Source organism: Aspergillus versicolor (assembly GCF_001890125.1).
Source record: "Aspergillus versicolor CBS 583.65 unplaced genomic scaffold ASPVEscaffold_16, whole genome shotgun sequence".
In the NCBI taxonomy this organism is placed as follows: Eukaryota; Fungi; Ascomycota; class Eurotiomycetes; order Eurotiales; family Aspergillaceae; genus Aspergillus; species Aspergillus versicolor.
Window position 1 is genome coordinate 200,028 of NW_024467539.1, and position 24,636 is coordinate 224,663.

Genomic DNA, 24,636 nt, shown 5'->3' on the forward strand with positions numbered 1-24,636 from the left:
CGGCTGAGCGAGCGAAATCACACCAACCACAAGTTCTAGAAACCTTCCTACTCCGTGCGAGCCACAGGGCCGGGCACCGACGCCCTCGCGGAGAGGAGATGCTTCTCCGCGATCCATGCTGAGGCGACCTGTGATTGGCTTTGAAATACGAAAGGCGACCAAGAAGGGTCCAGCGGTGGGGTATGGATGTAAGTACCTGATAGGCGCATTATTTATAGTGCGAAGTGAGATTGTATTTGCTCCATCTCTGTGTTGGTTGATCTAACCAGAGATCCAATTTGCTGAGCACCGATCTACAGCACCCCCCGTTCAAATACGCTTTTCATCCCGTTTCTGCACCGTTTACTAGCGAGAACACGGTGAGTTGGGCGTCAGTCGGCACGACAGTGTCCGTACCCTTGAACATCCCCACATCACATACATCATTGTTTGAGATGTTGCCATATAGATCTGCGGCTTCAGCTTGCGAGTACTGTCGCCTACACAGGAGGCGATGTGACCGAGCCAAACCAAAGTGTTCATTATGCGTCTCGCAGGGCTCGGAGTGTGTATATGAGCAGTCTCCTGATCCCCAACCATCCCAGCAAGTCCTTCCCTTCTTCAGGTCTTACATTGGCTAAAGTACCTGGCAGGTTGGTGCAAGAACTCATGAACGTCCGAGAAAGACTGGAGCGGATCGCTCCACTGGTAGAGCCGCCATCGCGTCAAGCCAACTTATACTGCCCGGCCCTGGTGATCAAATCCACTCACCTCATGCAGTTCCTCGGGTTACCGTCAAATCTAACGAATCTACTGTATATTTTGGAGCGTCCCTCTGCAGTATTATCAGAGCAGTTCGTCGAGCATATGGCTGTTGATTCTGCTGATCTGTGAGTCTGGCACCAACGAGCCAGCAGACCGATGCTTACGGGCAACTACTAGGATTCTCCACAGGTTCTATGATCAAATACATAGGTGGTTCCCTGTTCTCCATTCGGAGTTTCCTATCCACTTTCGCGAGTCAAATGCTGCGGGTTTCCCTCCCTCTACGACATCTTGCGTGTCACTTCTTGTCGCCGCACTGGCACATATAAGCTACGATAACACCAGGTCATCATCATTCAAGGCCGCTCTTTCGATGTTGCCAATAGTAATTCAAGAATACAGCGTGACAGGCATTCAGTGCTTGGTCCTTTTCAGCCTGTACTCGGCGTGCCTGATCCAGCCCCGACAAGCACATGATTATATACAAAGCGCGTCTCTAAAGATGCAACCGTTTTTGAAAAAGTACGCTTCTATTTGAGCTGACTACTGTGTCGCTGAATATTGGCATTATCTAACTGAGTAAAGCACTGTCTGTGGTCAAACCTCTCCTGAATCTCAGCTTATAAGGCGTTTGTATTGGACTATCCACATGATACAGAGGTCGGTTCAGCTACCTGCCTCGTTTTGAACGTCCTAACAAATATATAGTGAGCTTTCTATGCATCTGACTCTATCATCCTTAGGCGGAGGCATGCGTGGCCACTTGGATCCGACAACCCTACCTACCAATACAGATTTGTGGGACTGGTTCGACGCTTCGCACTCTCCCTCCAGATTTGCGTCGCCCGACGCCTCACAGGCAGAAGAAGCTTACTCGCCAACGGAAGCAAATTTCCACTTTCCTACGGAGATACAAATGCAAACGCTGTTGAACAAGTCCACCAGCTGCACAAGAGATGGGCCAAGCATTGGCGGGGAAATTCCAGACCCTGGCCACTCTTTAGGGCCCGCACTGGGCATGATCTGGTCGAGTATTGTGCCGGAATCGCACCCGACCGAACAACAGATAGACGGTGCCATATGCCGAGCCAAGTTTCACTTGTATGAAGTATCAACCTACTGGCCGGCGATATATCGCATCATAATGACCGGTTCTGCGGACCCCGAGCTGCTACCCCACGGGCCACTGTTCTTCCAGTCCCTGACAAGTTTCCTCGGTTCAGCGAACCTCGCTCTGCAAGTATGTTTGCCGAAGGCTTGGTTTCTCTGTGCGAAGTAGGTCCTACGGAATTTGGCTCTAGCCCATACTTACGCATCTCAGTATATACATCGTATGCATTGCTGCAATTGAGGCATCGGAAGTGCATTATCTTCGGTTGCTCTGCCAGCCACAGCTCTGGCAACAGATAAACGGGTCAGTTGATGCTATGAACCGGCCGAGTATGCTGAGTCCGTCCGTGCAGTATATGCGCGAGTCACTGAAGGCCCGGCTGGAGGGGGTCAGATTTAATAGAGGTCTTGAGAATCCTACGTGATGGCATGAGTTTTCCTGTATTCAATTTGTCCTCGAATTCGGTGCTAATCCGTCTATGGAAAATAACTGGTCACTCTTCCGCCACTACTCGTGGCTCAAATGTCCCGCTCTTGTTGCCCGTAACACTTGCTGTAAGGCCCTATTCCCACGTAGAACGCAATTCTTTCACCCCCAGCGTCACATTGCTCGTTGCACCGCCAGAAGAGAAGAGTCGGCCATACACAGCCTCAGTAGAAGGGAATATCTGGCTGGTGATCGTGGCTTCACCCTGCCCCCCGAAGACTTCGACGCTAGACCAGTCCACATAGACCCGCAAGGAAATAATCCCGTTTGATGGCGCAGACAGAGGCGCATAGTACGTACTTGCAAAGGTATCGTCGAAGGACACCTCTCCAGACTGGGACCGGTCAATGAAAACTTCTTGCGTGCCGAAATTATATCCGACTCGCGTTTGCTCGGTATAGTCCTGGGTTGCAGCAACGACAATTCCAAATTCGGAGCTGTTACCTGACGACGATTCCTGTCTACTGGAGAATGTCAGATCGATCTCGAGCGTCTTCCCGATACGGCCGAGCTCGCGAACACCATCCACGCGAGGGAAGGTGGTGGAATTACCACCAGGAGTGATTGATTTCCACTCTCCCGCTGGCTGCTGAACCAACGTGGCCTTGCCACCGATCGTCTTCAGGGCAAGGCGTCGAGGAACTGTCATGGCACTGCGCCAGGGATCTGTCGGAATGGCAGCGCCATACTGCCAGTTATTCATCCACGCGATAACCGTTCGCTCAGCGGTAGGTAGACCATTCCACCCCAGCGCTGCGTAGAAGTCTGGGCCCCAGTCGAGCCAGTTTGCTTCCTGGTCAGTCGAACCACTCCCGTCATAGACACTGTCGGGATCTGCGGTAAACGTGGTGCCGTTGAAACTACCCACGATATACTGCGTGCCGGACCCGACAGTTCCTGGAGGGCCGCCGGGGTTAAGGCCAAGCAGAAGAACCCATTTCTCAGAATTTCCGCCGTCGAGACGGAGTGGGAATATACTCGGGCACTCCCACACACCACCAACAGCGTTGACCGGACCGAACTCACTGGCCAACTCCCACTCCTTGAGGTCGTCTGACGTATAAATAAGGATCTTGTGCAGTTTTGCAAGACTAATGACTGCAACCCATCGTTCAGTACCCTCATGCCAGAAGACATTGGGATCCCGGAACTCCGGGAATTCATCTTGGTACGGAGCAGGAGGGTCCAAAATAACGGGATTGGCGGCGTCATATGTGGTCCATGTAAGCCCTTTATCAAGGCTATAGGCTATAGACTGGGCCTGTTGGTTTGCGCGGACGAGCTTCCCGCTAGGCAATGTCTGCTCCGTTGGGTACTACATAATGTTAAAATGATTCAATACGAAAACATTTCACGTCATGGACACTCACATAGGATGTATACATGGCAACCCAGGGAACCGTCCCATTGTCACCAAAACCGCTAGTATTGCCCTCGTCAACGACGGCGGATCCAGAGAAGAACATCTCGGTGATCTCATCTGGGTACCCCCTGGCTTCCAGAGCAATAGGCTGCTCAGTCCAATGCAGCAAGTCCTCGCTCGTTGCATGGCCCCAGGACATTGCACCCCAGGTATTACCGCCAGGATTGTACTGGTAGTAGAGGTGATAAACACCCTCATCATACAAAAGTCCGTTTGGATCATTCATCCAGTTTTTCTCCGGGCTGAAGTGGAATTGAGGACGATATGGCTCTGTATAGGCCCTGACGGGACTGTCTGCGGCAGCTTTGGCGGCGGACAGCCCCAAGAGAAAGAAAGTACTGAGTTTCATGGTCGCCAGCTTTGCGAGGTCGCGAGCAATTCTCAGATGTAGAAGAACGAGTGTGTGATTAGAACGTTTTGAAGTCCGGCTGGTCCTTGGGCTATATATAGGCTCCAGGGAGCAGCAATTTCAGCGAGCACGGATTCAGGCACGTTGAATTCAGGACGAAGTAAAGTTTCATCTACACGACCGTCGCGGAGAAACAAGTGCTAACCGACGCCCTGTTGCCCACAGTTTCATCCACTGGAGGTTACCAGGTGCCCTGTATTCCCCGCAACGGGGCGCCGGTGAGACGGCATCGGCATGGGGTACAGTGGAGCCCCGGTATGCGTGGGGTCTCCGGATATTCGCATCGGCAGCGGATGTTGTGAAGACAGGACGTCTCGCGGAAGACGCCACTCTCTCCGCGAGGTGGAGCGATGAGTCTCGCCCGCAAGTTCGAGGGCGGTTTTTACCCTAAACCCATCCCCGGCAGTTGTTGGCACTGTAGATCTGTATTTCCCCTGCAGAACTTCACTTTAAATCCTTGAACAATGGTGCGACATTCTATACAACAGCGAGCAGGGCGTAAATGCCTCATACATTGGGTGTAAATGATGGTGTTTTGTTGAAGAGTTGCAAAGGCATATAAGGTCGAATATCCAGGGAGATCAGATACATCATCCAAATCAATCCTGCCTTCTTTCCTAAGTCAATAACAAGAATCCTATCATCATCATGATTGTTCCGACTCTACTCCTTCTTACTGCCCAGGCTTTAGCCGACGACTATCGCCCACTGTTCCACTTCGTCCCGGAAAAAAACTGGATGAATGAGCCCAACGGGCTGATCAAGATTGACTCTGTCTGGCATCTGTTCTACCAGCACAACCCAACCGAGAATGTCTGGGGAAACCTGAACTGGGGCCACGCAACCAGCACCGACCTTGTCCACTGGACGCATGAGCCCATCGCAATAACAAGCGAGGACGGCGTCGAAGCCTTCACCGGGACTAGCTACTACGATGCTGAAAATACATCAGGGCTAGGCACCACTCAGAGCCCGCCCTATCTGGCCTGGTACACAGGATACTTCCCGTCGAATGGTACACAGGACCAGCGCCTTGCGTACAGCGTGGATGGAGGCGTGACTTACACAAAGTTCGCTGGTAACCCAATTATCTCAGCGGCACAGGAAGCGCCCCATGATACAACCGGGGGGCTGGAGACGCGCGATCCCAAGGTCTTGTTCCATGAGGCATCTGGGAAATGGGTCATGATTCTTGCCCATGGTGGCCAGGACAAAGTGACTTTCTGGACCTCTACTGATGCCAAGCGTTGGACCTGGGTGAGCGATCTTGGAACAGCCCAGGTACCAGGCCTGCCGGCAAATATCACCGGCTGGGAGGTGCCGGACCTTTTCCAGCTACCTATTGAAGGCACCGATGAGACTACCTGGGTGTTGATTCTGACTCCGGCAAAGGGTTCTCCAGCCGGTGGGAACGGCGTCTTCGCCTTGACAGGTTCATTCGATGGCGAAAGCTTCAAGCCGGATCCTGTGGAATCTGGGAATCTGTGGCTTGACTATGGGCGTGATTTCGACGGCGCGATGAGCTGGGAGAATGTTCCTGGATCGGATGGGCGACGGATCCTCGCGGGCATCTCAAACAGCTACGGCGCCAGCCCGCCAACTAACACCTGGAAAGGGATGCTCTCGTTCCCTCGCACTCTGGCGCTACAGCAAACAGGTTCTGCGCGTTCCTTTATTCAGTGGCCTGTCAGTGAACTTTTGGATATAGGCTCGCCTCTGACAACTATACAAAACAAGACAATTGCCCCGGGCCAGACCCTTCTGTCGTCTGTTGGGGGAACAGCATTGGATATCGAGCTTGCATTCACCCCACAGAAAGACGCGATTTTGTCACTGGCAGTTCGAAAGGCCGGATCACAGCAAACAGTCATCCAGTACAAACAGTCCACCGCGACGCTGTCAGTTGACCGAACGGCTAGTGGGGATACAACCTACGACGCTGCAGCAGGGGGCGTTCACAATGCTTCTCTGCAGCCCGATTCTTCGGGGCTGGTCCATATCAGGACACTGGTTGATACCTGCTCTGTGGAGGTTTTTGGCGGGAAAGGGAAGGTTGTTATCTCGGACCTTATCTTCCCAGATGACACAGCAGATGGCCTGGCTCTGCAGGTAACTGGAGGGTCCGTCATGCTACAGAGTGTAGTGGTCAGGGAGGTCTCTCTTGAGTAGATTGCTGGAAATTGCCATACTTTTTCCACATCGTCGGAGGACGCTGCCCGGAATTCTGGAACTCGTACCTTTGTGTTCTTGGTTTTTATGCTTCATTTAGTGATGAGGTCCGCGATAGCTGTAGGAACATAAGCGTTCTCTATGATATTGAAATAAATTGAAGCATTGCAGGTCGATTTACAATTGGGGAGGCGATCCCTGGAAAGTATTTCTGTAGCTTGTGGTAACTGGCAAAGAGATATTGACATGCTACCTACCCCGTGGGACATTATAATGCAGGGACTTTTCACCTGGGTGGGATAGTGCCACCCTCGTAAAACTGTCCCATCACAGGTACGAAATTCCACATCCTTTCTCTGAATGGTGCTCCACTACACTCTTATCAACGGGTTGGTGGTTGTCGGCGATTCTCGGTGTTGTATATTTGGTAATTGCGGCGATTCGTTCTCCACCTGGTTCCAACGCAGGTATCGGAGCGTGGAGGTTTGCCGTGGGAAAAATAACAACGTACTGAGTTTTTACGGGTGTGTCTAAAGGCCAATGCTAACGAAATGGTCGACTTTGTGCATAGCCCATGGTTGTCAGGTATATCAGAAAAGTCTCCGGGTCATCGGCACCTCGGCTTGGGATTGCTGATTATAATAGTAACAAGCTTTACCCACTGGAACCTCTCTACCCTGTTTACTCACTCAATTCTCGCAGAAGATTCCCTGATTCAGCATGGCCTTCATAGTCACGGAGCACTCCCTACCATGTCAACATTTGAGGGAGTACGATCATGCTACCACTTCAGAAGAAACAGTCCTGCGTCTTGCGGTCAAGGAATATATTCCAAGAGAGAACCTCAGTCCAGCACCCGGAGATGTGACTATCATTAGTGCTCATGCCAATGGGTTCACCAAGGTCTGCTAGACAAACACAACAATGAAAACGTGGATAATGGCTGACGGCAGGTCTTTTGAAGGAACTGTATGAGCCCTTGTGGGAAGACATGGTCAAGTCTCTCAAGGATATGGGTATTTCGGTGCGAGCAATATGGATGGCCGACTTTGCAACCCAAGGTGCGAGCTACGTCCTTAACGAGGACAAGATCGGAAACGAGCGTAAGACCTTTTCCGATGTACCGAAAATCAAATATGTGAAATAACAAAGAGAACTTAGCTTCCTGGAATGATCATTCCCGCGATCTACTTCATCTAGTGAATACATTCCGCGACAGGATGCCTCGACCAATTGTCGGAGTAGGGCACAGCATGGGGGCTTGTCAGATTGTGAACCTGGCTTTGATGCACCCGAGTCTCTTCTTGACCCTAGTTCTTGTTGAGCCGGGCATTATGCGACATCACACACTCGAGCGTAACTGGGTTCCAGCAAAGGCCTCTGCTGATCGCCGTGACATCTGGCCCAGCAAGGACGCAGCAGCTAACAGTTTGCGAGCTAAGGCTCTGTACCAGAAGTGGGACCCTCGTGTGTTTGAGCGGTTCCAGCAATACGGACTCCGACAATTGCCTACTTTGCTATATCCTGAGAGCACAGGGAACGAAGTGACACTGACAACACCGAGGCACCAGGAAGTGTTGGTATATTTAAGATTGATATCCGATCAAGCCCAACCAGACCGACAAACAGCATTGGACTTTGATCATTCAGCCGACCAGATTTCGCCGTTTTATTGTCCTGCCCCTGTCATGGCCTTTCATCAAATCCCACACCTACGACCTAGCGTTCTGTACATTTTAGGAAACGATGTCCCTAATGCTGTCACCGAGATGGCCAAGGATAGACTTGAAAATACGGGAACTGGAGTTGGTGGTTCTGGCGGGACTGCCAGTGGGCGTGTCGAGTCCATCACCCTTGATGGAAGCCATCTGCTGCCGCTTGAGAATGTACAGGAGACTGCCGAACAAGCATCGTGTTGGATTAGCAAGGAGGTGCAACATTGGAAGCGTCTGAGCCATGAGAGAGAGCGACAATGGGCCCCTCTCACATTGAGGGAGCGGCAGACATTCAGTCTGGCATTTCGCGAGGCTTTGCAGAAAGGGCCTACACAGCGTCCCCATAATAAGCTGTGATGATACTCCATTATATATATATAGACATAAACCAGTTATAGTAGCACTATAGACCTACTAGGATTATATCGAGGTATTCCTTGGCTTATAGCTTGGTCCGAGCACAGAAGCGCCTATATATATTTGATAGGGATGTATTATTTGTCCATGGTTAAGCGCCGAAGAGTTATAAGATTCAAACAATTCCGAAGTACACCACAAACCTAAACCTATTGCTTGATGTTGAATCACAGAATATTGCAGCCAGGCTAGAGCTTGGACTCGTTCAACGATCTATGTCCAAAAACCTGTCTCGCCGGTAACTCAACCCCCCAGGCAATCCTACAATCCCACCGCGCATGCTCATCCGCCGAAGACGACTCAAAAGCTGCATAGGGCTTCACGATATCGCGGAAGGCAAAATCACCAACGCCTGCCTCACCGTACAAAGTCCACCTACGCGCCATCTCCATCTCGGGGGCGTTCCCATCCCGCTCGCCATCCACCGCCAGCAGAGCCCCAGCCAGTATCCACGTGAAGGTAAACATGACCCTCCGGGCATCAGAAAGCAAGTTCGCATTCGGGGTAGACTTGACACGCGATAGAAACGACGCAAAGGCCTGTTTAAGTGCATCACCCAGCTCAGGCGTCCGGATCAACGAAAGAACCCTGCTAAACCATCCCGACAGCACGGCCAGAGTATCGCGTTTCATCAGGAACCGCACCAGCTCACTTGCCAGGACATTTGTCGTGCCCTCCCAGATAGGATACACGGCCACACTGCGAAGAAGTCGCGAAACGTTGAATTCAGGCTCGTCCGGCTCGTCGATGTATCCGACGCCGCCCATCGCTTCCTGGCACTCCTGCACGCCTGTCATAGACATCTTGCTGACGGTGCCCTTGCAGATTGCGGTGAGTACACGGAACACGACTGCCGCCTCGCCAGGGTCTTGCGGTAGATGCGCCTGGTTCGCAGTAGCATGTGGTGCATTTTCAACAAGCCCCATGACCGAAATAGCGAGGAAGGCGAGGTTAATGGCGCCGCGGTGTTTAAGTTCCAGATCAGCGATGACGCGGAGATGCATGGGGATCAGCCACAATGGTTCGCCGACGGTGGTGCGGCACCTGGCGAAATTCTTGGTGATGTCGATGGCGCGGCGCCATGTTGATAGTGTTCCCAGTAGGGTCTGGATGCGGGTGACGTTTAGTAGGGGCGCGATGGTGCGAATACCCTCGTCGAGGTCGCCGACTAGATGGGCGCGCATTCCTCTTAGCTCTAGCTCAGCTGTTGGTAGTTCTTTGGTGCCGAGCTTGTTTTTGAGTCGGTGGATGCGTACACCGTTGGATAGTTCCTCTGTCTTCCCATCAGGCCCAACAACTGTCCTCCGCAACGGGGCGATGAAGCAGCTCAGTTTGCCAGACTCGGTTTTTGCGAGCAGAAAGGCGACGTTGGCATCCGTAGCAGAGGAAAAGAACTTGAATCCGTTGATCAGGTAGTCGCCTTCGGCAAGGGGATCAGTCGACGTCGATCCCTGCGGCAGAGGAGAATAACTGGCCCATGTCTCGGTATTTTGGACATCACTTCCGCCAGCTCTTTCTGTCATCCATTGCCCGGATGTCCAGTTGTCCTCTCCGGTTGATGTTAGTCTTCGGAATACAGTGTGCAGGATATGGTCGCTGGGCAAGTCTTTCAGACGCTTCGACAGTATGAATGCCGCTCCGTCAGTCATGCTCAGCGGACACCTATACATGGCCGATGACGGGGCAAACAGATATACACTTAAAAGTCAGCTCATGAACCATAACAAAGGTACGAATACTCACGCAGCATATTGAACAGTGCGCCGGTCATTACCATAAGAGCGATCATACCCCAAAGCAACAACCCTAAACCGTCAGTTCAGTTCTAATAAAAGGAAAGACAACTCACCCATTCGAAGCACCCCATCTCCCCAGCTTCTTCCATCCATCGGTTGTGATCAATCTGTCATAGCCATACCTCTCGCCCCAGACGTTGTATTTCTTGACATACGGCTGGTTGACCTCTGCGTCGGCGTTCCAGGCGTGGATCTGCGAGGAAACAGCCTCTTCGCCCATTTTGGCCAGATGGGGCTCAGCCCGCTTCAAGGTGTCGGCGGGGAGGTACCCTATATTTGTTAGTACTTGACGAAATACGAATCGAAGGCTTACATTGTAGCATTCGCTGGAGACCAGGGTCTGCAGTGTAGGAATTAGGCAGTGGGCCCAGGCGGGTGAAGGTCCCTGACTCTGCAGAAGCCGGTGCTGGAGTGTTGGTCATGATTGCGTATAACCTATAAAACTGTGGAATGTAGCAAATGTCCAACGGATGCAGGTTACAGGTCCATATATTAGTTTGCAACCGGTTCTGTATCCGAGAGCCTAGGTCGCTGGTTGTCGATGTTATGAGGGGTTCTGCCCGCCAACCGCCGTAAAATCGCCGAGAGAGCAGCCATCGGCGATTCTCGGTCTCTATCTCGTGCCCAAAGTATTATACTTTGCATTTTCGCCCCCAGGATATTTATCCGATCCGTAAATGGACTGTCTATGTGGTCATGCTTGATCGGGTCGATGTAGCCGCTGGTTGCCTTGACTCGGTCCATGATGTTGCCTCTATATATTAGTTATGCGTATTGACAGACCATTCATGCCACCACCGTATCCACAACTTGAGGAAATACAAAGTCCTTCAATATGCCAGTTTCTTCCACCTTCCCCCCAATCGACATTCCCAACGTCGATATATGGAGCTTTCTCTTCGAACGAAAAGACAGACCCTACCCAGATGATAAGAGTATGTCGCCGTTTATGGCTAACAAGAGTTGCTATAACTAACTACTACAAGTCATATACCAGGACGCCGAGACACAACGCCACTACACCTACCAGACTCTGAAGCAACGCAGTCTTACGTTTGGACACGGCCTGCAAATAACTTTCCAATGGAAGCAGGGTGATGTACTCGCGCTGTTCTCCCCTAATAGCATTGACACCCCGGTCGTAACATGGGGGACGCTGTGGGCCGGGGGAATAATATCTCCTACGAACCCTGTGTACACAGTCGATGAACTCGCATTTCACCTGCGCGACTCTGGCGCGAAGGCACTAGTTACTTATATGTCAGTGCTATCAGTTGCAAAGGCAGCTGCTAAAAAGGTGGGACTGCCAGAGGACCGTATCCTCCTCCTTGGAGACCACCACGACCCGGAAAACAGAACCAGGCACTTCTCCTCAATCGGAACTCTTCCTAGGATGAGCGCAGAGCGCCCGATTGTCGAGCCCTCGAGAACATGTGCCTTCATCGTTTACTCGTCAGGTACAACGGGGCCCCCGAAGGGCGTTGCGTTATCGCACCGAAACATCGTTTCCAATGTTCTACAGGCGAGCGCCGGCGAGGGAGGAAACCTTACCTGGAACGGCGGCAGCGACGGACAGGGCGATCGAGTTCTGGGTTTTGTGCCTTTTTCTCACATATATGGTTAGTTAAAATGTCGTTGCCGGCTTCCCGCATGCTAATACTTTTCCAGGGCTCCTGCGTCTCCTCCACGCCCCCTTGTATACTGGGTATCAGGTATTTGTAATGGAAAAGTTCGAAATTGAGAAATGGTGCGCGTATATCCAAAACTACCGCATCACGTTCAGCTACGTCGTTCCCCCAGTGGTACTGCTTCTGACCCAGCACCCGGCCGTGGAAAAGTACCATTTGTCGAGCCTGCGGATGCTAAACTGTAGCGGTGCACCGCTCACACTGAAACTTGTTGAAGCCACATACGCGCGCTTAGGTGTTGGGATCAAGCAGGGATACGGCTGCACGGAAGTCAGTCCAACAAGCCACAACCAGTCCTGGGAAGACTGGCATAGCACGATTGGCTCAGTGGGTAAATTGCTGCCGAATATGGAGGCCAAGTACATGAGTATGCCAGAGGAGGGAATCGACTCGGAACCAGCAGAAGTCAAAACAGGCGAAGTGGGCGAGCTGTTTCTACGCGGCCCAAATGTCTTTTTGGGGTATCATAATAACCCCCAGGCCACTGCCCAGACGCTTTCGGCAGATGGGTGGCTTCGGACTGGCGACGTGGGCTACCAGGATGAGAATGGGCACTTTTACATTACTGATCGTGTGAAGGAGCTGATCAAGTACAATGGGTTTCAAGTTGCTCCGGCAGAGCTAGAGAGTATTCTAGTACACCATGATGCCGTTGCTGATGTGGCAGTGATTGGAATTCAGAGCGAAGAGCACGGTACCGAAGTCCCGCTTGCTTTTGTCGTTCGCAGTGAAAATAGCATTTCTTCTGGAACCCCAGCGGAAGAGGAAGCTCGGAATATTGCTCGATGGTTGGAAGATAGGGTTGCGTACTACAAGCAGTTGCGAGGCGGCGTTCACTTTGTTGATAGCATTCCAAAAAGCCCCAGCGGGAAGATCCTGAGACGGCTGCTCAAGAATCAGGTACAAGAGACGTTCAGCAAAGGAGTTAGTGCGAGGTTGTAGATATAGCTCATTTAGCTCGGTTGGATATCTTCGCGTTTAGATGTTCCATCAGATAGATTATGCCGCCAGTGTGATGCTCAAGACGACATACCAATCTACCTAGACGACGAAAAGTGGGCACTTTCCGCCAGAATTACATTGATGAAATTTTAAATTTTGGGCTCGTTGGATGTATTACTTAATATGTCCAATAAACCCATATATCAGTAGATACTAGATATCTCGGTCTAGCAGTACTTCCGGCTATGTGTATACTCCCCAAGGGCATGTTAGATACCACAAAGTACGGTGGTACAAGGTACAAGGAACCCTCCAAATAGGGCCTCCATGCCTTATGCCGGGAGGAAGTCATGCATTGATATCAGTATATTGTGTACGCTGCTTAGATATCCAAGTTGATTGGTGATGCGTCCTCCAACATATACCGATGAACGTTGGCGTAGCAAAGCAGAGGACAAAATGCATCTGAACTCACGATGGCTGGTTCGGGCGCTTCCAAGCAAGGATAGCCACTACGAGCTGCGCAATTCCGATAAGGCAAGCCAGAAGTCCAAAAAAGGCACTCAGAAATAAACCGATGATAGCAATGGTCAGTGCGTTTCTCTCGGAGGTGTGCCGCTCTATCCACCAGGTGAACCGATTCCTCGGGGGAAGGTCCTGCACGAAGTTATACAGCTCTTCTAGGCGGGCGTTCCAGTAGACATATACGATGGGGTCGTTTTCATTCCTGATGTATTCAACAAGCCTAGCATCTCGATCGAAGCTTCCCTTGCGAATTAAGCGAGAGAGTAGTTTGTTTGATTTGCCTTTTGGGTCGTTTGCCACTGGGAAGAGAATGGAGTAGATTGTGTAAAGAGTTTCGAGAAGTAACTGAGGAGGGAGTGTCCCACTGTACAGAGTCAGACAGTTTGCAGGTAATGGCAGCAGCATGAAGGCTTACAGCTTCAGGCTCTCGCAAGCTTCTTGATCGAGAGGCTGTTCTTCAGACCGCCGAAGGTGAGCCTTTAGATACGCTGTGTGGTGGAATATATACACGGTTCTTGTTGCGGGATCGCAAAGAAGGTGTTCTGCGATGTTGCTCGTCGGCCGGAGCTGTAGGTGGTATCGCTTCTTCAACTTCCATGCCCTGAGCTCCTTTCCCCGCTCTTCCCAGCTAACAAACGGCGTGCCTTTGTCGACTGGGACTCGCGGGAGGGCGCGTTTCACGTAGGCGACAAGTGACTCCTCTGCCTCCCAGGATATTGGTGAATAACTGCCGATTTTGAATCCTGGAGAGTGCATCCGCTTGAGTGAACAATTGAGCATGAACATAACATAGATGACTGATCTAAGCGCATAGTCCTTCGTTTCTGGTGGAATGGTCCTGTCGGGGAATAGGCTGTTCGTCAACTCTTCGCGGGTCGACGTGGGATTCTCACGGAGCCTCCTTGCGCATTCAAGAACGTCTTCATGGGTGGAAACAGCAGGAGAATACCGCTTCACAAACCCCCTGGGATGGATAGAAGAGCAGAAGACAGACTCGTAGTATGTAAAGTACGTTGAAAGGTCAGCAGGGGGGTCGGCCTCACCCAAGAGCAGCTCCCGGGCTATGCTTGCTTTTTGTTCGTCGTTGAGAACGCCCATCGATGCCAGGGTCAAATAATACCTTTAAGACAGCCATCACAGCAGAGCTGGTCCATTACGAAGGTAGCCCGATCAAGATATAACCCCTCAGCTGCCAGCGCCTCGCGCGAGGCTGAGGAACAAGGGCCTGTGATTGGGACCACGTCGCGCAGCGCTTAATATTGCGCGTCCAAGCAAACGATCGACCTGAAGCTGATCCCCGCAGGTTCCCCTTCTGCCAGGACAACCCATTTTGATCTGGCTGCCAATGGAGGTGGCTATATCGCGAGATATCCGTGGCGGGGAGGAAACTCATCGGCAAGAAGAAAGCCCTATATTCAATTCTTCTGCTAACAACAACAGCTCGCCACACCAGGTCGATCGCCTCTTCTCATCTGTCTCCTCCCCATCCCGTACGATCCCCAAGACACGATGCGACGACTCTGCGACCACTACCGAAGAAGTGCTGTCGACCTCGAGCTCCGTTCGAGCGCCCACTTCAACACCGGACACCACGGCGGTCTCCTCGAGGAGCTCATCGGTGGAACTGCAAACCCCTCAGTCGATGTTCAAGAAATACCGTACCCTCCCATTTGTCAAGAGCACCGCAATCCGTATTTATCCAGACGCCACCGGTCAGATCACACCAGCACATTGGGATAGATTCTATGAGATCGCTCGGATGTTCCAAAAGGCCGTCGAAGAGCACGAGACACTGAGACACTATGCCCAAGGGGTTGGTTATCTGTTGAAGCAATGCGGAACATCGCCGTCGAAATCTTGCCCTTCCATAGTTGTCACTTGCACGAAAGAAGTCTGCCGGGCCTTGGGGAAACTGCTGGTGCGACCAGACTTGAAGGAGCAATATGATCCCCCAAGCCCACAGCGTCGCCGCAAACTATTCAATTCTCAGCAGAAAAGCCACCCCACCCAAGACAAGCCAAGATTCCAGATCTATCTATGGATCCAGGAGGGGCCACTACCCTTCACTCTCCTCTGGCGACGCAGGGTCGCCGAAGGGCTCCAAATTGAACCGCTCCATGACACCGACAGTCTTCCCTGGTCAGACCTAACCATGTGCAGCTCGAGGGTTACGTATAGTGACGGGTCCTGTACGACCTTGTCCTGCCTTCTAGAGGTCGACTCCAAGGTCTATGGGCTAACAGTCGGGCATGCGTTCGCACACTTGATGAAGGATCCTCAAAGAGCAGATGACACTAAACCAGAGTCCAACCATGCACCCAATATGCTAGATGAAGGCCAAAGCAGCCCGGCTGGCGAGCATTTTAATTTCACGGTAAACGATGTCGAGTACGAGATCTCTGAAGACGACAGCACCCCGAGAGCCCCTGCTACGCCTCGCCCTACATCTGCGCCCAATGGATCTGACAGCAACAATGGACTCCTTCGGACTTTCCAAGGAGAGCTGAACTCTGCGGCTTTGCATTTATTCACGGAGCCAGAGAGCACCAACACCCCCGACCTTGACTGGGCATTGGTTGAGCTATCCGATGAGATGAGTGCAAAGCCCAATTTCTACCTTTCTTCCGACAACCCGCAGGAACCCATAATACTGCGCGATGTCGCGCAGCATAAGCCAGAGAGTGAGGCTGAGGTGGTTATTCTCCGTTCGCTGCAAAGTCCCGTCCGAGGCACTTTGCTGCGCGGGAGCTCATATATTGGTGGCATAAACCGACCAGGCCATGCGGAAGTGTGGAATATCTCGTTTACTGGGCCCGATGGTAAGTTCGCTAGTCATAATACAGTTGAGCCTCATTCTCATATGTGGATTACAGGACTACAGAAGGGCGACTCCGGTTCCCTGGTCGTAGATCTCATCACACATGAGGTCTACGGTTATGTTGTAGGGCTCAACCCATTCGGGGAAGCCTATATCATGCCCATGGGGGCTGCCCTGGATCAGATCAAAGAGGCATCGAATGCACACAGTATTTCCCTGCGCAATCCGGTCACTGCCCTTAAGGAAATGGTGGATTGGTTTATTTTCGATTCAAGCAAATCCCGAGCTGTTTCCATGCTTGAGCAGGCTATAGGACAAAGCTCATCTATACGCCCGTTTGAATCGTTTGAGCCGAAGCCGGAGCCCGCAAGCAAAAAGCCACTTGAAAGCCTGCAAATGTCGGCAGGGGCACTGGATTCCGCCTCGAAGCGAGTCCATCGTGCGCACGATGGAGGCCAGCCCTCATTCTTTTCCAAAGCACTTGTCATGCCGCAAGAAGAAATCATAGCATTTGAAGAAACGGGTAGGTGTAATCTTATCTTCAGGCTAAGTCACCGTATCCGCTGATTTTATTTTCAGAACCTGACATATGGGAGCGGCATTCCTTTGCGTGGGATTCGGGGTCCCTGGATGTATGTCTACATGCCCCAAGTGGGAAAAAAATGCTAACGCAGCGATACCATTGTAGCAAAGGACAGCTAGCAATTTTGTCATGTAGGGATATATCTCGCTCTTTCTTCACCAGCCAGAAGCTAATATGATCTGCAGTTTTCTCCCGGAAGAGTCCAGCATCTCAGGATATGGAAGCCGTTTTGACGAGACGTTCCGACAGATAATAAAGCAGGATACCAATGGTGCTTTTAATTGCAAATACGGCTTTATGGACGGCCATGCTTACCCTAAAGGTGGGCCATATCTGTTCTAGTTTCTATACCTTTCTAACGAACGCAGTGTCCTGGGCTTGTTTCAAGATCAAAACCGTAAACAGCCCAACTAAATACCACTGGCAGCAACCCTGCATTTATGTGGAATGGGACTGCAAAACAGGCCGCCAACTGGTTTTCATCTTCAGCCTTCGTGATTCCTGGGTCTCATCTTTCGTCGACCATATCCCAGACCATGAGAAGCGAACGGTGAATCCTTTCGCGTGGCACCACGCATTTGCCAAGGAGGTTCTGCAGATTTATGATTCTGCGCATTGGAAATTGCGTGATATAGTCCGGGCTGAAGAAAAGGCATGGCACTATCATGGCATTCTCCTGTTCAATTCATTGCTAACACCAGCCCGCAGCGAAACCGAGATGAATTACAGAATAAGGCAGATGGTCGTCTCCCACACGACATTTCTCGACATCTCTATCATTACCAGGAGACGATCGAGGTTGCCGATAACACGCTTCAAGCTCTTCTTACAGCACAAGAGCGTTGGCGGCAGGAAAGTCCACGTCAAGTCTTGCATGTTTTACCCTCATGGTTGGACACATACTCGGGCCTTCTCTTCGAGAAAAACCGAGTGTTTTCCTTGATATGCAGGATAAAAGGTCTAAATGACAGACATATAAATGAAATAAACCTGGTATGAGGGCGCCCGGAGCCAGATATAATTTTGCAAACTAATGAGGTATACATCTAGTCATTTAATCTCATCTCTGAGAGGTCTAGCCGAGCGTCTTCATCAGGCAACCCTATGAAGGCCGTTCTTACCCTCTGTCTTGTCTATCTTCCAGGCATCTTTGTCTCAGTGAGTTATCCCACCCAGTACAAGTACACATTACCTATCGGAACGCATACTAACGTCAAGGGCTCGCCAAATAGACATTATTTAGTACGAGCTTTTTCAGTAATCAGTCAGACATATTTACCATTTCGTCCAGTTTCTGGGTATATTGGGTGATCGCAATTCCACTGACACTCGTCACGTTTCTTCTGTGGGCGACGGCCAATCCCGCAAACGTTTTACGAAATATTGCAGGGGTTAAGGGGACAGTACAGACACAGGACAGTCCTACGGTCTTAGACAGGGAGAAGCAAGCAATTTCAAAACTGCAAACTCCCTTGAAGGGCCTTGGTTGGAGGAGAAGCGCTGTTGGGGGTCACGAACCGGTTTGAGGGCTACTGCTTCTAGTGTCATATTCACGGTAAGTGTGATTTTTCTGGTGGGATAAAGGTACAGGCTATTTCGTAAATTATAATATCAAACTAAGGTCTACTTTGTTGCCTCTTTAAATCGGACATGTATTGCAATATACATTGAAGACGTCCAGGCCATGAATATTATCTGGACCAAATATCAGCAAGCACTTGGCTAGTTCTATTCCTCAACTGGCTATGCATGCCAACCCATGAATATTCATTCAATATCCCCACCCAAGTCCTCTTATAATGTTCGATCGGGATACCCAGCGAAGACAGATATTCGGTACGTGGTTGCGATAACCTGCTGAGAATCTATTATACTAGAAACTTTGTTCAAGAAAGACTTGAGAATTATGTATATATTAGAATCATTCTAAAAATAATTATTTAACACTAAGGCCGTCGTGGAAATTTATAACCGAGGTAAGATGAGCAGGCACGAAATCTGTAAGTATATAGCCGCGAAGTTAGAAAGGGTTCAAGTATATATACCCTAAGCGCCACCTGCCACTTCCTGGCCTGCTTGCACACAGGAATTTGAGAGAGTATCTTCCGGATGAACAGTAATACTCATCATCCCTTAATCTTCGACGCGAGACTGAATAAACGAGACATCAGACAAATGTTGGAGTGATTCCGGCAAATCTCGGCGAATTGCGGCGTATCAAAATTACGCCCAGGAACGAGTGGAGAGGGGAATCACCTTCCTCATGGATCTAGAGTCATCTCAGTAAATCTCCCTTTCGCAACATATATCAGACTGACGCCGTATAGCCGTATGGCCTGGATGGAGCTAAGTGCTAGCCTCAACATCAAGCCCTTCCTGATGGCCCCGTCTTCGCTGTCGGGCGAGTGTGGATTCTGTCGGTCCAACAACATCTGTTGCAACGAGGACAAACCTGGGTGTCTCACATGCCGCGCCTGGGGCATTAAATGTCCTTTAATTGAAAGATATAGAGACTCCAGTGGAGATGAATTGACGGTGGGGAATTATGATGGTGATAGCCCGCCATTTAGCGAACGATCAACTGCTGTCCACTATATGCAACCGCTGGACAATCTGATATCCGCTGCTCACGACCTTCTGGGTACTTCCACCTCATATACGCTCCCCAGCACGCTCCCACAGTATATAAAAAAGCCTGACCATGATATATCGCTGGAAGACGTCCAGTATCTTGACGAAAACGGAGTTTTCACTTTCCCCGACGAAGAACTACGCAATGAGCTGCTCACGACATTCGTGATTAATGTGTATCCCTATATGCCGTTATTAGACCTGGAAGAGTTTCTCCAGGCAATTGCCATCAACAATGGAAGTTCGCCTCTGAGCCTCCTTCTATTCCATGCCGTTATGTTCGCAAGCGCTACATTCATCAAGCCACACCATCTCTATCGTGCTGGCTACTCGTCACAGAAGGAGCCTAGAAGGGAATTCTTCCTAAAAGCAACTGTATGACAGCTATGTCCTTGACAGGAATGTTATCTAACAAGAGTAGATCGCCTATGACCTTGGTCTCGAGACCGACCCGATAGTCATCATCCAGTCTGCGCTACTTCTGACTTACTGGCACGAAACGCCTGACAGCCCTAGAGATTTCCATTACTGGCTTGAAACGGCCTTCTCTCTGGCAACGTCTATTGGACTCCCGGACCTTGCTGAAGCGGAGCCATCTAGGGAGCTCAACCGTCTCGGGCGTCGTCTCTGGTGGTGCCTCTACACGCGAGACCGCCTCAATGCAATGAATCTTCGGCGAAACACCATCATCCCTGAAGAGAGCTATACTACCACCTTGCCCACGCTGGATGATTTCACGATCGGCGTATTTCCGGCAGCTATCACCCGAATGCTTGACAGCTGCGATGTTCTCCGCAGCCCCTACCACCAAGCCCAGCTAGCTGCTATATTTATCGAAAAGGCCCGCCTTTCCACCATTATTTCACGGATAATTACTCCAGATCCCGACGCAGCCACCATCTCGCGCTGCACCGACCTCCTTCAAGCCTGGCGAGCCGATCTCCCCTACTATATTGAACACGAGTCCCTACCACCAACATCAACTCTCTCCGATATCGAGAAGCCGATCTTTACATATAGAGCCTGGCTGAATCTTGTCTTTCTAAACGCCTTGAGCGCTGTTTACAAGCATAAAGGAGACCGGTGTGGATCACATCCTACGGAGGCCTTCTCATCCGAAACTACGCGACAAGACACTTCCGACAGACAGATCCAACCAGCGATCCAGTCCATCGCCGCCATCGTGGAGGAGTTGTATCGCGTCGACGTGATACACTACTTAGGCACCACAACAGTTGGACTACTTCTACCTGTATTGGCAACGCAGATGTTCTATATCAGGTCCGGCCAAGGCCCAGATACCTGGATTGCAGGGTTTCAGTCATTCTATGATTGTATGAAGGTGCTCCGGAAACTCGGTGAGGTGTACTTTCTTGCTGAGTCGATGGCGGCGTTCTTTGAGTCTGCTGTGTGTGGGGACCAGTTTGATACCCCAGAGTATTTCGATGGAGATGGGGGCTTGAAGACAGCGCCGCCGCCACTGTTGGAGGAGGTGTTGACGAGTACGGAGTTGGAATGTTTCCTGCGTGTAATAGGTGAGAAATGTGAGAAATAGTTGTGTCCATTACATTGCGTGAAGGCCGAGTATGCCGTGTAAAAGGTCCGGCCCTTTCGGCTATTCAACTAACTTTCTCGTGTTTGCACAGGCTCGCGGGGAAACACTAAACACCCTCGTGAAGTGAGGCGTGGTACAGGAGTATGACTATCATAAAGATAACCGTTCGATGGGGGAGGTCCGACTGGTGTCGTATCCAACATTTTCATGTTTGGTTAGCTCTTTCAGGATCTGCATATTGCAAAACCAGGCATGACTCAAACCGCGGATGATTCTCGTGATGAGGCTCAGAGGCTCAAGGCTCCTTTGACTGTGAAGGTTGCCTCCAACCACAATAAAAAGAGTTAAAGATCAGCAGAGCAGGCCTAAAAATGGTTTGATTAGGGTTCCTTGGTGTGTGCCCAGCCCTATCCAGGCCAATCCGGAGAAGCAGTTGCCCTGAATACGAGGTGGGCCTCGACGGCTCTCTTGGCCTCGTGTTGGGGTTATCTCTGTGTCTTTCAAATAACTGAGCTCTCCCCAGGGAAATGATCAACTCTTTTTTCCTTTCTTCTCAGCCTCAAGAATTGTCGCAATGCGATTCTCGGTTTCCCAACTGCTGCTAGGCCTCTCGTGCCTCAGCACCGCGCTGCTGGCCAGCTCGCAGAACCTCTTCGTCCCACACTCGAAGGCGATAGATGGCGACTCCGCATTCCGCAGCAATGCGACCATCGATACTGGCAGCGATCTGTTTGGAATCAATGCGCTGGAGAAGCGCCAGAGAACGTACTGCCCCGGCGCCACCAAGCTGTGCGAGAGTAAGTACCCTCACACTGCAACTGCGCGTCACTAACAACTATTTCCAATAGCAACCGGCCGGTGCTGTCCCTCGACCTCTGACAGCTGCTGCAACGGCTCCGGATACTGTGTGCAACGCGCCAAACACAACTGCTGCTCAGCGGGCCATGTCTGCAACAAGCCCGAAGAGTGCTGCCACGACGGATGCATGCTGGAAGGCGCGACATGCTGTCGCACCGAAGGCGCCTGCAAGGCCGGATATACCTGCGTGATTCTCGACGGCGAACACGGCTGCTGCCCGAACGATGGCTGTTACAGCGCCACGCAGATCATCTACTGGTACTACTACGTGTACTGGTACATCGAGGTCTACTGGGAGATCAGGGTCGAGGTGACGACGAGTACGCTGTCGCTGACTTCGTCGAGGGAGACCACGTCGAGTACTGTGTCAATAACAGCCTCGAACTCTGCGTCCGCGAGCTCTATCTTCGAGAGTTACAGTTCGAGTCTGTCGAGTGCAGCGCAGACGACCCCTGACTTGTCTGATATTTCTACGTCGACGACTACGTCTAGTTCTTCTACGCGGTCGTCTACTAGGAGCACCTCCACCTCCACCTCGGATTCGGATTCGGACTCTGATTCTGATTCTGACCCGACCGATCCCGGTGACGACGACGTTATTCCCAGTGCCACCGCCACCGCTGAGTCTGGAGGTGATGGGCCATCAGGGGACAATGACCTTCCACCTGGAGGCGTCGGTGCGGCCTCCACACTGTCTCGTAGTTTCTGGGCTTATATCGCTCTTGCTGGGGTCTCGTTCACAATGATGCTGGCTTTGTAAGGATTGCACAAGTGACGATATGGAATTAGATTACGAATTAGGATAATTATTGCGCATTAATTATTTGAATACTGCAGTTACTTTCGGTATAATATCCCAGATAAACATCCACACTTTTATTACTGGACGAGATATCCCCGGTTATTCCTTGGAAAGACAAGGCTGGGATTCTCAAACATCGATAATAGTAGCAAAATCCATTGCGCGATCAACTCCCACCTCCGGGGAGGTCTCGCAAGTAATCACCTACACAAAACGATAAGCAGCCGTAAATATAAAGGCGAGTCAATCATACCCGCCAAAGTCCACACATCCGCCGAATACTCCAGCGTCTGTTGCAGGGGCTCGATATCGATAGGCGGGTCGGCTGTACGCCACTCGCGAAGCCATACCGCCATTCGCGCTGCCTCACCAACACATATCGCTGCCGGCAAGGGCAAGATACGTAGTTTATCTTTCCGGTCCCGGGCGTTGAACTTGATGCATGTGTCACGGACCATATTTACGGTTGAGGTTAGTGCGAGGATTGATCGATCTTGTTTACCAGGCGGAAATGGTGAGGGGGTGTTTTGGGACATAGAGGAAAGCCGCTTGCGATGGAGAACGAGAGACGTCCTATGTCCGCCTGGTTTAGCTTGGTGTTTCTTTTGCATTTGGGAGTGACTCACAGCATGGCGATTGAGTTTGCTCCACACATCACCTTCCAGCTCTCTGGGGTTTGCTGGAGGAGGTGCTTCATGAAGTGCATCAGAAGGGCATCGGTTCTGTCGATGTTATCGTAAACTGATTCGTTTTGTTTAGGCTTAGACAGATTTTGCACATTGCCCAGGATGCGAGAGGCTTGAATCTCGCGCGCAAAATATGACTGAGGAATGTCTGCTGGCGTTGAGAAGGATGGCTGGAAGGGTCTCGGTGGTAGGGAAGCTGTGTAGCACTGCCAATACTCCTCGTTAATCGGTAGTTTGAAGTCATTGGCAGGGTCCTCTACGGCGTGGGTAGCCGTGATATCCGCGACCTGGTGGGTGAGCCTGTAGCGATAAGCATATGTCTTCTAGATGTTAGGATACTAACCGCTCCATCATATGTATTCCTAGCCAGACCCTTCTCCGCTCCTCGGTGATCGCCCAGCTCTCTGGGTCCGGCATATCGATGTTCAAGCGGAGCAAATACCCCATCCTTGCGCATATTCCGATGGTGATGAACGCTGCCTGGGAACGCCCTGACCCGGTCTCGTACACAGCAAGTAGCAGACCCCCCTGGGCAAGCTCAAGCGATGGACCTCGCATAAACTGCAGGACAGAAAAGAGATAGGCGGCCAGTGGATAGATCGAGCTTTCAGCACTGTGCTTGCTATATGCGCTGTCCCCTTTGGCGGTGATTAAAGACATTCCTAGCAGGATTAATGCGGTCTCTGCGTGAGGGCTATGCTGAAGCGACCATATGCGAGATCGAATTCTCTGTTCATGGATTGTTGCTAGCCATGTATGGATGTATTTAGAATATTCCTGGAGTACTGCTTCCACAGGCTGGCCCCGTTCAGCGAGGGTAGCAGTGACCAACTCCACAGCGAAGCGATCAATGTCAATACTCTGTATAGGGAGGGGGTGTAATACGCCAGGTACTGATAGACAGCCTGCCACCGTCGGCGTTGCAGATAGAAGGAGAGCAGATGATAGTCCAGGAGGGAGCTCGCTCTCGAGCCCATAATAGTAGTCGCATTCGGAATTCGTCCTACGCGAGTGAGCACCAACGGCGCGTGTCTAGAGAAACCACGCGTACCTTAGGCATCGCGAGCAGCTAGGGATGCGCTTGTCACATTTCCGTTTGTTGTTGGAACATTTCTGGCAGGCATTTGGAGCCGATGTATCGCTGGCTGAACCCGAAGATGTAGAGATTGTACATTGGATGGGCAAGTTGGTGGAGGACTTCATGCTGTCAAAGACTGTGTAATAACTGCCCATCTCCTTCTCAGGGCAAGCATTCTCTGAACGGCCGGGTAGAAGTGT

General features: G+C 51.1%; 12 protein-coding genes across 12 annotated transcripts; 8 read left to right on the forward strand and 4 right to left on the reverse strand.

Moving 5' to 3' along the window:
• The first annotated feature begins 53 nt into the window (after positions 1-53).
• ASPVEDRAFT_402588 (Zn(II)2Cys6 transcription factor) lies at positions 54-2,348 on the forward strand. The gene is made up of 7 exons (XM_040812105.1): positions 54-232; positions 300-583; positions 633-869; positions 922-1,266; positions 1,330-1,404; positions 1,453-2,019; positions 2,066-2,348. Exons 1-7 carry the CDS (start codon positions 116-118, stop codon positions 2,277-2,279), a joined length of 1,839 nt encoding a protein of 612 aa, XP_040674308.1. The 5' UTR covers positions 54-115; the 3' UTR covers positions 2,280-2,348.
• ASPVEDRAFT_47688 (glycoside hydrolase family 32 protein) lies at positions 2,291-4,000 on the reverse strand. Its single transcript, XM_040813843.1, has 2 exons — positions 3,712-4,000; positions 2,291-3,656 (listed from the first exon to the last, which is right to left on the reverse strand). Exons 1-2 carry the CDS (start codon positions 3,988-3,990, stop codon positions 2,418-2,420), a joined length of 1,518 nt encoding a protein of 505 aa, XP_040674309.1. The 5' UTR covers positions 3,991-4,000; the 3' UTR covers positions 2,291-2,417.
• Positions 4,001-4,821: 821 nt separating this feature from the next.
• Positions 4,822-6,342, forward strand: ASPVEDRAFT_144681 (glycoside hydrolase family 32 protein; the record flags this gene model as incomplete). The annotated part of the gene is made up of 1 exon (XM_040808007.1): positions 4,822-6,342. The coding sequence occupies one exon, from the start codon at positions 4,822-4,824 to the stop codon at positions 6,340-6,342; it is 1,521 nt and encodes a 506-aa protein (XP_040674310.1).
• Positions 6,343-7,062: 720 nt separating this feature from the next.
• ASPVEDRAFT_144692 (alpha/beta hydrolase) lies at positions 7,063-8,414 on the forward strand (the record flags this gene model as incomplete). The annotated part of the gene is made up of 3 exons (XM_040808009.1): positions 7,063-7,245; positions 7,307-7,445; positions 7,504-8,414. 3 exons carry the CDS (start codon positions 7,063-7,065, stop codon positions 8,412-8,414), a joined length of 1,233 nt encoding a protein of 410 aa, XP_040674311.1.
• A 248-nt stretch (positions 8,415-8,662) lies between these two features.
• ASPVEDRAFT_144742 (uncharacterized protein) lies at positions 8,663-10,692 on the reverse strand (the record flags this gene model as incomplete). Its single annotated transcript, XM_040808014.1, has 4 exons — positions 8,663-10,172; positions 10,218-10,280; positions 10,324-10,540; positions 10,584-10,692. 4 exons carry the CDS (start codon positions 10,690-10,692, stop codon positions 8,663-8,665), a joined length of 1,899 nt encoding a protein of 632 aa, XP_040674312.1.
• A 277-nt stretch (positions 10,693-10,969) lies between these two features.
• On the forward strand, positions 10,970-13,031 carry ASPVEDRAFT_179986 (acyl--CoA ligase). The gene is made up of 3 exons (XM_040808851.1): positions 10,970-11,205; positions 11,257-11,889; positions 11,939-13,031. The coding sequence occupies exons 1-3, from the start codon at positions 11,106-11,108 to the stop codon at positions 12,898-12,900; spliced, it is 1,695 nt and encodes a 564-aa protein (XP_040674313.1). The 5' UTR covers positions 10,970-11,105; the 3' UTR covers positions 12,901-13,031.
• A 46-nt stretch (positions 13,032-13,077) lies between these two features.
• On the reverse strand, positions 13,078-14,558 carry ASPVEDRAFT_156183 (uncharacterized protein). Its single transcript, XM_040808509.1, has 2 exons — positions 13,841-14,558; positions 13,078-13,789 (listed from the first exon to the last, which is right to left on the reverse strand). Exons 1-2 carry the CDS (start codon positions 14,521-14,523, stop codon positions 13,372-13,374), a joined length of 1,101 nt encoding a protein of 366 aa, XP_040674314.1. The 5' UTR covers positions 14,524-14,558; the 3' UTR covers positions 13,078-13,371.
• Positions 14,559-14,561: 3 nt separating this feature from the next.
• Positions 14,562-16,519, forward strand: ASPVEDRAFT_402672 (uncharacterized protein). The gene is made up of 4 exons (XM_040812110.1): positions 14,562-14,820; positions 14,866-15,876; positions 16,031-16,244; positions 16,299-16,519. Exons 1-3 carry the CDS (start codon positions 14,771-14,773, stop codon positions 16,071-16,073), a joined length of 1,104 nt encoding a protein of 367 aa, XP_040674315.1. The 5' UTR covers positions 14,562-14,770; the 3' UTR covers positions 16,074-16,244; positions 16,299-16,519.
• Positions 16,520-17,133: 614 nt separating this feature from the next.
• On the forward strand, positions 17,134-18,352 carry ASPVEDRAFT_144440 (uncharacterized protein; the record flags this gene model as incomplete). Its single annotated transcript, XM_040807986.1, has 4 exons — positions 17,134-17,504; positions 17,528-17,819; positions 17,877-17,984; positions 18,059-18,352. 4 exons carry the CDS (start codon positions 17,134-17,136, stop codon positions 18,350-18,352), a joined length of 1,065 nt encoding a protein of 354 aa, XP_040674316.1.
• A 455-nt stretch (positions 18,353-18,807) lies between these two features.
• Positions 18,808-21,012, forward strand: ASPVEDRAFT_34698 (Zn(II)2Cys6 transcription factor; the record flags this gene model as incomplete). The annotated part of the gene is made up of 4 exons (XM_040810882.1): positions 18,808-18,826; positions 18,998-19,109; positions 19,154-19,832; positions 19,879-21,012. The coding sequence occupies 4 exons, from the start codon at positions 18,808-18,810 to the stop codon at positions 21,010-21,012; spliced, it is 1,944 nt and encodes a 647-aa protein (XP_040674317.1).
• A 574-nt stretch (positions 21,013-21,586) lies between these two features.
• ASPVEDRAFT_89768 (uncharacterized protein) lies at positions 21,587-22,630 on the forward strand (the record flags this gene model as incomplete). Its single annotated transcript, XM_040818681.1, has 2 exons — positions 21,587-21,809; positions 21,861-22,630. The coding sequence occupies 2 exons, from the start codon at positions 21,587-21,589 to the stop codon at positions 22,628-22,630; spliced, it is 993 nt and encodes a 330-aa protein (XP_040674318.1).
• Positions 22,631-22,681: 51 nt separating this feature from the next.
• Positions 22,682-24,561, reverse strand: ASPVEDRAFT_204169 (putative C6 transcription factor; the record flags this gene model as incomplete). Its single annotated transcript, XM_040809418.1, has 5 exons — positions 22,682-22,876; positions 22,926-23,245; positions 23,299-23,658; positions 23,702-24,361; positions 24,410-24,561. 5 exons carry the CDS (start codon positions 24,559-24,561, stop codon positions 22,839-22,841), a joined length of 1,530 nt encoding a protein of 509 aa, XP_040674319.1. The 3' UTR covers positions 22,682-22,838.
• Between the last annotated feature and the right edge of the window lie 75 nt (positions 24,562-24,636).

What these genes read in the sequence shown, in the direction of transcription:
- ASPVEDRAFT_402588 (XM_040812105.1), top strand. Translation starts at nt 116, where the DNA reads ATGCTGAGGCGACCTGTGATTGGCTTTGAAATACGAAAGGCGACCAAG. An exon ending in TTATAGTGCGAAGTGAGATT is followed by an intron (nt 233 to 299) that starts GTATTTGCTCCA and finishes ACCGATCTACAG; the next exon opens with CACCCCCCGTTCAAATACGC. An exon ending in GCTGTTGATTCTGCTGATCT is followed by an intron (nt 870 to 921) that starts GTGAGTCTGGCA and finishes GGCAACTACTAG; the next exon opens with GATTCTCCACAGGTTCTATG.
- ASPVEDRAFT_47688 (XM_040813843.1), bottom strand. Translation starts at nt 3,990, where the DNA reads ATGAATGATCCAAACGGACTTTTGTATGATGAGGGTGTTTATCACCTC. An exon ending in TTGCCATGTATACATCCTAT is followed by an intron (nt 3,657 to 3,711) that starts GTGAGTGTCCAT and finishes AACATTATGTAG; the next exon opens with TACCCAACGGAGCAGACATT.
- ASPVEDRAFT_179986 (XM_040808851.1), top strand. Translation starts at nt 11,106, where the DNA reads ATGCCAGTTTCTTCCACCTTCCCCCCAATCGACATTCCCAACGTCGAT. An exon ending in ACCCTACCCAGATGATAAGA is followed by an intron (nt 11,206 to 11,256) that starts GTATGTCGCCGT and finishes AACTACTACAAG; the next exon opens with TCATATACCAGGACGCCGAG. An exon ending in GCCTTTTTCTCACATATATG is followed by an intron (nt 11,890 to 11,938) that starts GTTAGTTAAAAT and finishes ATACTTTTCCAG; the next exon opens with GGCTCCTGCGTCTCCTCCAC.
- ASPVEDRAFT_156183 (XM_040808509.1), bottom strand. Translation starts at nt 14,523, where the DNA reads ATGGGCGTTCTCAACGACGAACAAAAAGCAAGCATAGCCCGGGAGCTG. An exon ending in GCTTGCGAGAGCCTGAAGCT is followed by an intron (nt 13,790 to 13,840) that starts GTAAGCCTTCAT and finishes GACTCTGTACAG; the next exon opens with TGGGACACTCCCTCCTCAGT.
- ASPVEDRAFT_402672 (XM_040812110.1), top strand. Translation starts at nt 14,771, where the DNA reads ATGGAGGTGGCTATATCGCGAGATATCCGTGGCGGGGAGGAAACTCAT. An exon ending in GGCGGGGAGGAAACTCATCG is followed by an intron (nt 14,821 to 14,865) that starts GCAAGAAGAAAG and finishes TAACAACAACAG; the next exon opens with CTCGCCACACCAGGTCGATC. An exon ending in ACGCCTCGCCCTACATCTGC is followed by an intron (nt 15,877 to 16,030) that starts GCCCAATGGATC and finishes ATGAGTGCAAAG; the next exon opens with CCCAATTTCTACCTTTCTTC.